Here is a 10,542-nt window from a genome sequence, read left to right on the forward strand (position 1 = left end):
TTCCATATAAACAATGGAACAACCACAGTACAAAATTCATTATGGGATAAATTATCAATCTGTAGTTCAAAAGCTCTTTCAAGAAATGATCCATTTTAAAGTTGTGGAAAATATAAACATTCACATCCATTAATTGCAAGTGACATGCAAATATCCCTGAGATAAATCAACTTTTTTTTTAAAAAAGAAGCAGAATGGAACTCTTAACACCATCACAAAATGTGGGTTATGTTGTAACACCTTTTCACAACACCAAAACAATCTCCAAACTCAAAGTAAACGCTCAGAAACTTTTCTTCCTACCTTGTTTTACAAGCTGGTTTATGTTTGCCAGCACCACAAGCACCTGTGCACTTTGTAGTACAGGAATTTTTAAATACTGATTGCTCAGTATACATGGCCTATAAAAATGAAACCTCAAAGCTACACATTCTCATCCCGAGTTAAAAATAAAACCCATGCTCTTGAGTGAAGGCTGTTGACTGCACTTGCAGGGAATGGCCCGGGCTCTGCAGCGTCCCCAGCACGGATGACAAAACCATAACAAACCTGGATTTCAAACAGCAAATCCGAAACCCAGGCACTACAAAGCAAGCTGGATCCGAGCACAACCTCTCACTTCTTGAAACTGGCTGTAAACAGGGGAAGGGAGGGGCCAGGCGCCTGCCAAGCCAAGCAGAAACTTGCGAGTGAGTAACTTAGGGAGGCAAAACAAGTGCAGCGCAGGCAGCGGCTCCCGGCGCGGTGCCGGGCCGGCACCATGAGCCCCGCGGCGGGGCCGGGCGGGCTCGGGGCCTCGGCGGGGCGGCTGCAGTCGGCACACGGCGAGTGAAGGTGAGAGCAGGGCAGGCAGGGCAGGGCTGCGCGTCCAGCGCCATCCCGGGCTGAGACCCGGGCACTGTAAACAAGAGGCTGCTGCAGCCTGCGCTTATGCAACACAGGCGAGCAGAGGCTGCGGAGCTGCGGCTGGGTCAGCGGGGATCGGGCGAGCTGGGCTCAGTGCTGAGCCGGGCTGGGAGCGCTGAGCCGGGCTCGGAGCGGCGCTGAGCCGGGCTCGGAGCGGCGCTGAGCCGGGCTGGGAGCGCTGAGCCGGGCTCGGAGCGGCGCTGAGCCGGGCTGGGAGCGCTGAGCCGGGCTCGGAGCGGCGCTGAGCCGGGCTGGGAGCGCTGAGCCGGGCTCGGAGCGGCGCTGAGCCGGGCTGGGAGCGCTGAGCCGGGCTCGGGGAGCCGGGCTGGGAGCGCAGAGCCGGGCTGGAAGCGCTGAGCCGGGCTGGGAGCACTAAGCCAGGCTGGGAGCGCTGAGCCGGGCTGGGAGCGCTGAGCCGGCCTCGCAGTGCTGAGCCGGGCTGGGAGCGCTGAGCCGGCCTCGCAGTGCTGAGCCGGGCTGGGAGCGCTGAGCCGGGCTGGGAGCGCTGAGCCGGGCTCGCGGTGCTGAGCCGGGCTGGGAGCGCTGAGCCGGGCTCGGGGAGCCGGGCTGGGAGCGCTGAGCCGGGCTCGGAGCGGCGCTGAGCCGGGCTCGGAGCAGTGAGCCGGGCTGGGAGCGCTGAGCCGGGCTCAGGGCTGAGCGAGCCCTGGCAATGACAAAAGGCACGGCTTGATGCGAAATGAGCGGGGCCTGCCCGCACCGCACTGTCAGCATTCAACACCGGGGATTCCGCACAAATGCCTCACACCTGCGAACTCGAAAGTTATCCTCCACAAGATTTCCCCAGAAAATATTTTAATTTTGGGGTTTTATTTTTGCTCGTTTCAGAGGTAAATATTGTCGTTTTCCTAAGATTGCTATTTAACACATTGAATCGGCTTGCCATTTCTATCGTTAAAACAGAATTGTGTTTAACCGCGCTTAGAGGATGTAAAGAAAAAATAAGGGTAATAACTAAAAACGCTTCTGAAACCAGACATCCCCCTGCTTTGTAAAATACTGAGTGTTGATCTTCTTAGACAATATACAGGCAAGTTATTCAGTGGCTGATGTAATTCAGTCTGGAGTAATCAAAGCTACATGCTTAAGGATAAACCTGCATAATGGAATTACGTGATTGTATCCATGCCTGTGCTTAGTCACCTTTGCACTCACCAGAGTGCATATATTTGCAATATCTAGTTCCAGTCTGCTGCTTTGCTTGAATCGAGTCATAAGAGTTCAATGAGATGTAGTTTTGGTTCCCTTCAGCTGTGAAAGAAACAGCTTTTCTTTTTCTTTCTCAAAAGCCTAAAACAACAGATGCTTCCTAAAAACAAATGGGGTTGTTTTCAGTGCTCAAAAATAGAATGAGGACGGAAAGACAAAGATATGATACAGTCCACTCATACACATCAGTATAGCTGAAGAATTGATGTGAGAAAATGAACCAAAAAGGTCAAGTTTTCCCACAAAGTTGAAAACAACCTTTGAAAACAGCAGAACTTCTGGTGCTGCCACAGAAGCCACTTCTCTGAGGAAATCCAGCATAGGACAGTGGAATAAAAACTTGCTTGCCCAGCTAAAATTGCTGTATTTTTTGCCTGATTTCTGGCTCAGCATATGTTATTTAGAAGAAAAACGCACACAAAACAACTGCAGTGGGAAATAAAACATTGACGGAAGGAAGTTGACACAGTTTTGGGACAAATTTTGTACTGTGACTGAACAGTCAAAGGTTTAGCACCAGGGAAATGCAGTATGCTCACAGACCCCACACAGTATAATTTAGCTACCTGGTTCATGGAGAAGAGCATGTTGTCTAGTAGCATTCATTTTCATTGCACAATGTTTACTGTGGATTGATTAAATCTTGCTCTCCCTCTGGAAAGAATCCAGGTGCATGTACTTACACTCTGCTATAGGTGCTGACAGAGAAGCACACAAAACCACAGGAGTATGTGACAGGCAGAGTACGTGACAGGGGAAATCACCTGCTGCACCAGCTCTGCACTGTCCCTCAAATGGGCTGCCATGAGTAACAGCCATGATTTTAAGGCTGTGCCTGTTTTCAGTTGTACTCAAAGCAGAGATTATTTCTTGTTTCTGCATTTTGGAAAGCGATTTTACACGACTGCTTTGAAGTTCACTTGGTTTCAGTTAAAATGCTATCTCTACTGATGATAAAGCAAAGATGGGTGGACCTCAGTAGCTGATAGTAGCATACTTTTTAAAGAATTCGAGCTATTTTGAAAGGAAATGATAGCTGATTCTTGCCTTTTTGGAAAGTCAGGCTGCCCTGATATTAGGTTCCCTGGACTACAGAGGTCCATTGTTTTTTTGAAACTAAATGGTTATAAAGGTAGAAGTCTGAATACAAACTGACCTATTTAAAAAAAAAAGCCAGAACCAACCCCCCCACACCTCATTTCCCATTATCCTCTAGTCTTTGTCAATTTTAGCAGTGTCCAGTACACATCCTCCATACTGCCTTGGATGTGCCTCCTAAAACACTCTTTTTTTTTTTAAGGTAAAGCTTATTTAAGATGTTAGGAGATCTCTATTTTCCATCATACTGTGAAGTTTTCATTTTATATCCTTCCACTCTTCAGTAGTTACCCTTATGTATTTTTAGCTGTACACAAGGTACTGTTTGACAATTTGCAAAAAATTGCATCAGTATTCATATAAACATCAGTACGTAATGATAGTTTACAATTTATTTCTGTTGAGTGCCCTGTATCAACTAATTCGCCCCTAGTTTCATTTCAATCAAAACTGCAGAACCTGTATTAGTCTAATGAAATTTTGAATAATGGTTTACTTTCTTCTAGGCTAACAATGTCAGTGATGTGATGCGTATAATCTTAAAGTTCAAAATGTTTTCTTCACAGTGTTTTGCCTTTCATTTATGATGTAATATTTTAACAACACTTTCACTATTTCTCTCTCTACAGAAAAGCTGGTAACCAGCAAAGAAGACACAAAAGCTAAAATCACTATGTGGAGCTGTGAAGCCTTAATCAACAGCACTGAGAACAGTGAGGACCAGCATCTCTGCCATGACTTCGACCTTGTGCTTTCCATCTTTTCCCTTCTCTACCTCATTATATGTTTCCCAATTGGCCTTTGTTACAATGGCCTGCTGGTCCTAGTTAACCTCTACAACAAAGCTACTATGACTATGCCAGATGTTTACTTTGTCAACATTGCCATTGCCGGTCTCATCATCAACACTCTGGCACCAATGTACCTGCTGGGTCTTGCCAACACGAAATGGGCCATCTGGAATTCCAACAACGAAGTTTATATTACCTTCCTTATTTTATTCAACGTTTCATCGTTAGTTACCATGTACTCTACCACACTGCTCAGCCTGGACTACTACATCGAGCGTGCCCTGCCCAGGACTTACATGTCCAGCGTGTACAACACCAAACACGTCTGCGGGTTCATCTGGGGCGGTGCCATGCTCACCAGCTTCTCATCCCTCCTGTTCTACGTCTGCAACCACGTGTCCACCAAAATAATCGAGTGCTCCAAGATGCAGAACCAGGAGGCGGCGGATGCCATCATGGTGTTCATCGGGTACGTGGTGCCCGCCGTGGCCGTTCTCTACGCGCTGACGCTGATCCTGCGGATCCGCAAGGAGGCCACGCCGCTGGACCAGGACACGGGGCGCCTGGATCCATCAGTGCACCGCCTTCTGATTGCCACAGTCTGCACACAGTTCACCCTCTGGACACCCTATTACGTTATCCTCTTGGTAAGCACGTTTACTAACCTACGAGGAAGAATTCCGGATGTAAATTCCATTCAAATATTACACTTCGCCACGATTTTGTCGAAATTCCTGGCTTTCTCCAGCAGCTTTGTCATGCCTCTGCTCTACAGATACATTAACAAAAACTTCCCCAACAAATTACGACGTTTGCTTAAAAAGATTCACTGTGGGAACCAGGGGTGTTCTCACGAGCGCACAGTTGTACAGCAGGTCATGACATAGGTGTGACACAAGCCCTGGTGCTCAGTGCTGGGACTGGGACGCTGCTGTGCTGGCACTCAGAGACATTTGAGAGTCCCAACCCAGAGGCTGGAAGGAGCTTCCACTGCAGTTGAGTCTTAATTTTGCAGTAGTTGTTTGCTGAAGTGGTGTGAGGCTCTGGCCTGCGTGCTGCATTACCTGTGACATCAGATACCTTCAGTGCACTGAACTGGTGACAAAGGATAAACTCTGTTTTCATGGCTCTGATCTTCCTGCCTGAAGAAATCACTAGGCAGTTTATTGAAGTCTTGACTGAAGACACAGCACCTTGTTTCTTGTATAGAAAAAGGTATTACCTTGTTTTCTATACAAAGAAGTGATAATGCTATCCTTGATGAAGTAAATAGCATATTTCAATGAAGATTATAGAGATGATCTTTACTGAAGATCATATTACTCAATTATACATGTCCAAATAGTAAATGTTAATTATAAATTAAATTATTTAATTTCTTTCTCCATCACTGAATCCCCTCTAAAAGAAGCCTAATTTACTTTTTTCAGAAATTATTTTCTCACACAAACTAACCTGTTTTAACATTTATGGTAAACTGATTTTTCTTTTAGCTACAACAAATAACAAAAATGTGTTTTAATTTTCCAGTGCTTTGTTTGTATCCTAAAACATTTCAGGAATTCAGAAATATTTATTAACTAATTCTGATGGAACTTAGAGATGTTTGTTCCACATACTAAAATGAAGGACACAGTGGTTTACGAAGTTAAATCAGAATTTAACAAGTAAAGATTGTCTGGCTAAGTGTTATGGTCCACATATGTTCATGTAACAAGAGTAATTATCTTAAAAAATAAATATGTTTATGATTAACATTTTGTATTTTCAAGGGATGTGTTTGCAACAAATAAATTAAACTCTCTTTAATCTATGACGTCACTGGAGGTTTGGAAACCATGTAAAATTCCTCAATATAGGAATCCCAGTCAGCAACAGCTCTTTGCTGACCTGTCAAAAAAGCCTTTCATTGGGATTCTCGGATACATAGTAAAGTCTAGTTTCACAGCAGGGATGAAGAAATCCAAGCCAGATCACCAAATTTTACTGATTATGTGAAATACATGAGAAACACAGACATGCTGCAGGAAGCACATAAACAGTTACAACAACAACAACAACCTACAAAGCACTGACCCAAAAACTACCTGTTCTTGTGCTGCTGTTGCATTAATGACAGGAGGGGGGTACAGGTGAAGCTGATATTCTCCCACTGCTGTGGGGTCACAGGAACACTTTTCTCACTTGCTACATGCTACAGCATCATTTTATTGCTTAATCTGTCCCAGCACAATTCAGATTCCATGTGACATCAAAAAAATGTGACTTGTCAACTTTCTGGTACAGAAAAAGAACATGAAGCAAGACCAGAACTGAACCTTTCCCATTGCTTAGAGCACAGTCTTGTCTGGTAATTGGTCCTAGTCTGCCAGCAGAGACACATACTAAAGTTCTATGTGAAAAGCAGGTGAGGAGCAGATCTTTCAGATCTTTACCCATCAAGCAGTTTTGTCCCATAGCCATATTTGCTTATCTTCTTTATATACAAGCATCTCTAAGTTATCAACATCCTGGTGGAAGATTTTCCATTAATCTTTACTTTTTTTTTAAAGAGCTTTTCATATCTTACTAAATATTTTTAACCCTTAAAGCCTGCAGAGTAAATAATCTATTTCTGTGGTGTTTTCAGTTTTAGCCTGATGAAAACCATGATGAGGACTGAAGCTGTTCCTTATCACTGTGTCCAGCTCACACACAATGCCTCTGTGCTGACATACATGATACTGGCTGCTTTCTTGGTTTTGCCCACCTTGAGAGATTTTCTGTGAATTTCTACACATCTTGAGCATTCAAGCTCGCTTCCACACAGAAGTGCTTAGGAACAAAATCTTTCCTTACAGCTGTCAAGCAAACAGATTCCTTCTTCCCATCTAAGGAAAATCAGGTTTCTTAATGCACCACATTAAATCTCTCACATAAAATCTGTTAAAGAAATTCTGTGCCATTATGCAGGAGGAGTTCCAGCAGGGAGGAATTGGCTTATCTGGTGTGAATAGAGGCTTTCAGAACTGGGACACTGCCAGAACAGTGTGGCTGAGCAGGCAACTTCAAGTGCAATTTCAGCTTCCATGTTGCTTCCTTATTTCTATTTTCTCCTCTTAAGACATCCTATTTTCTGTCTCTAAAAGAACTGTTGCCTTTATTTCTGTTCCTTTCTCTCAGTGTTAAATTCTCAGTTTCAGATCATGGCTCTTGTATCATTTCTCTTTATTGTTTTTCACTTCTCTGCACAATTTATTTAACTTTCATTTCTCTCCCATTCCCTGCTCGTCTGGCACACCTGGTACCATTCAGTACTCATGTTTATTTCATCACACTGACTTCTTTATGGTGGTCCAAATCTTACTCAGTGAGTCAATGTTACAAACAAATTTAGGTAGTAAAATGGAAGCTGCTATTTAAGAGATGTAAAAATACAGGTTTTTGTGGAATTTACCCATGGGGTATCCAATCTGATTTTTCCTAATCTTTTTACTGCAACAGAGCTACAGATATTTGTCTGTATCTTTGATAAATACTAAATGTGATGGCAATCATAGATACAACAACATGGATAATTTAATGATCAAGACTGCTATCCACTCAACCTCTTTGACCAGTTAATTTGATGTATAATTGCCTCAAAGAAACTGTGACATGGTTCTGCCTGGCTGCTCTTCTCCTAAGGAAATTCTGAACTTAACTGCAGCACCCTCACCTGGTATTTCTTAAAAAGCAGTATCCCAAAAAGAGAGAGCTTTGCAGTGTTTCTGTAAAGAACAGTAGAGAGTAAAATACTTCAGGAAATACGAGGTATCATAAATCAAGAAGAACTTTTATGGACAAATACACAAAGTTCTTGAGAATGGGATCTTTCCATTTCAAATACCTGAAGGGTTCTGGTGACTGTAAATAAGGGCTTATCTATTACACATTTAAATAGATATGAATAAAATACTGTATATATGCAAGATAAAAATCAACCTACTGATGTAAAAAGAATCTACAAAGAGTTTATTAAATTATTTCTAGAAGTGTATCATTTAAATGTAAACCTCTGAACAGGAAGGTGTACTGTATGCTTCTGTATGTATATAATGTGTACTAGAAAATAAGCACTAGTTAAGTGCCATTATTAACAGTGTTATTTTCTCACAAAATTAAACTTAATATTTGAATTGATCTATAGCTTAAGCCCTCTTGCTGAACCACTAATTAATTCAAATCAATGAACTAACAAAAAGTCATGTTCTCTTCTGAGTTATTAACACAGCTAGCTCAAGACAGGTCCTTGTTGACCAACTTAGTAGAGGTCCTAGTTTCAAAAGTTTACATTTCAGAATCAAATTTTGTTGGTCTCTAAAGATTTCATTTCACTTAATGAAACAAGGTGATCAGCCACTAGAAAATTCCTGATTCTATTACTATGAAGAGATGTGGACTCCAATATCATGTCAGAAGTGGACTTTCTGGAAAGCTTCATGAAGGAAGTATTGACTCATAATACAAATGAAAAAATAAAAAGTGTTCAAGTGTATGTGGTCAATAAAATGTGTGTGGGTTTTTTTTTTCCTTCTTTCTTGATAAGAACCTCTTGTAGACAAAGTTAAATCTATGTGGCTTCACTGAATCAAAATAGAACAAATTGCATGATGTCATTTAGAACTTGGATGTCATTTCCAGGCCTTAATTTGACACTATTAAAACCTCATTATTCATCAGCATGAAGTTGGCTGGGAATGAAAGCTAAAAGGTACATACCTCGCCTGACTTTTCAGCATAAAGAATCCTGCAGTTAATGAGGCAGAGAAACAGTGCACCTGGAGATCAATGCAAACACTGGCCACATCCAGACAGCTTCCTTTCCTTTGTGCTGCCCACAATCAGCTTCCTGCAGAAATTCTCTTGGTTCTCAGAACAACATAATAAAATAACCCACACCTCTGGCATCCCAAAGAAAACAGATTCTTTTTAAGAATCTAAGATACCTTATTACACATTCATTGCAGTAACCACTGCACATAACCAGATTACTCCCCATGGATCAGTTCATTTACCCTACATATATGAAAATATTTTCTTGCCTATACTTTCAGAATTATTCATTTGTTCCCTTTTGGTGAAGTGTAGGAAGACAGCAAGTAACAGCAAACTCTATTTAAAATTATTATTGGTAAACTCTTTAAAAAAAAAACCCTCATTCCAAAGCACTTCTAAGTTTTAAGTCTCAGTCAGAAATAAAATGGCAACTGTCAGAGTGGAAGTTGCAATATTACACCATTTAATCAAAGCCTAGTATCTGACAGGATGCCTTTACTTCCACACAGTGTTTTAAAGGGTGTTTTCTTTAATAGGAGAGCCATCATCTCTGAACAAGTACAGAGCAGTGATTTTCTGATCCTTCATTCCACAGAGCTTTTGGATACAACCAACAAAATGCTGTTTCTCAGCTGGATTAGTAAAACCCCTCACATACAACACAGGCTGAAGGATCTTCAGTGAGAACAGAGTGAGTTAATAAGCAGCAAATTCACAAGCCCACAGGTTTTTGAAGAGTGAACAACTACATAAACACAAGTAAAAAGGGTTGATCAAGTACAACAAAGTCCAGATGTTTACACCAGTACAAACCAGGCTGACATGGCACCCACATCTGCCATTGTCTGTCAATACAGAGATGTCACAGAAGCCAACCAAATTTTGGAGTTCTCACAGAAAATACTCTACTACTATATAACAGGAGAATAGGCCCCAAGGTTGTGAAGAAAATATGACCCTGCTACCACAAACCTCAGAAGGAAATAACACCTTTTTTTGCCTTGTTTAAGATTCAACTAAATTGCTTTTGTGCTGTGGGCATGTGCATCAGTAATGTCCCATTTATCAGTGCTTATTAAAAATGAAAGCAGCCCAGTGTCCAGGCTGGAGACCTTGTGAGCTTCACTGCAGGAGCTCAGAACTGGTAAAACCCAAGAAAAGCAGAACCTGCTCAAGTGCCACTCTCAGTTCCACTGTTCACTGAGGACTCAGAGAGGAATTGATTCTTGGCTAAGTTTCTGCAGCTGTGAAGGGCTCAATGCACTAATGAATCCTAAACATATGCTCCTAAATTAATTTATGTAGTCTCTTAATAAGCAAAATCCTGTGCATTTCTTGAGTGTCTTGTGCAATACTTGGAAGTGAAAGCAATCTAATGGTACAAACCCAGCTGTGCAGACTGCCATGGCAACAAATCTGAAGTGTGAAATGTTTCCTCTGTTGAATTCCTTACATTTTCCATTCTATATCAAACACTTTGACATATGCTGACTACATTCTTTTTCCATCAGGAGAGCAGAGGACCTATTATCTCCTTTGTCATCCCACTTTCTTCCCAGCAAGTCCTTCCCTTACCTTGAAATTCTATATCATTTCCTTATATTTCTTCCTTCTAAAGAACTGGCCTTTCTAATTACATCCACAAGAATTGTCAAAAATATTCATTGTCTGCAGCAGGCAGAATTTCCATATTATTACAAATCATGGCAGTAAAATATTTTAA

General features: G+C 42.0%; 2 protein-coding genes across 7 annotated transcripts in view; one reads left to right on the top strand and one right to left on the bottom strand.

Moving 5' to 3' along the window:
- GPR146 (G protein-coupled receptor 146) overlaps positions 1-5,835 on the top strand; it is a 45,421-nt gene extending 39,586 nt beyond the window's left edge. For 3 of the 6 annotated variants that reach the window (XM_056502934.1, XM_056502935.1, XM_056502938.1), the window contains one exon: positions 3,861-5,835. In XM_056502934.1, the coding sequence (XP_056358909.1) occupies positions 3,861-4,909 (1,049 nt within the window). In that variant the 3' untranslated portion in view covers positions 4,910-5,835. The other 3 variants (XM_056502940.1, XM_056502937.1, XM_056502939.1) reach the window with 3 other exon arrangements.
- C14H7orf50 (chromosome 14 C7orf50 homolog) overlaps positions 1-10,542 on the bottom strand; it is a 118,762-nt gene that overhangs the window by 69,803 nt on the left and 38,417 nt on the right. The window lies entirely within an intron of this gene.

The sequence above is a fragment of the Oenanthe melanoleuca genome, chromosome 14 (assembly GCF_029582105.1).
Source record: "Oenanthe melanoleuca isolate GR-GAL-2019-014 chromosome 14, OMel1.0, whole genome shotgun sequence".
Taxonomy (NCBI): Eukaryota; Metazoa; Chordata; class Aves; order Passeriformes; family Muscicapidae; genus Oenanthe; species Oenanthe melanoleuca.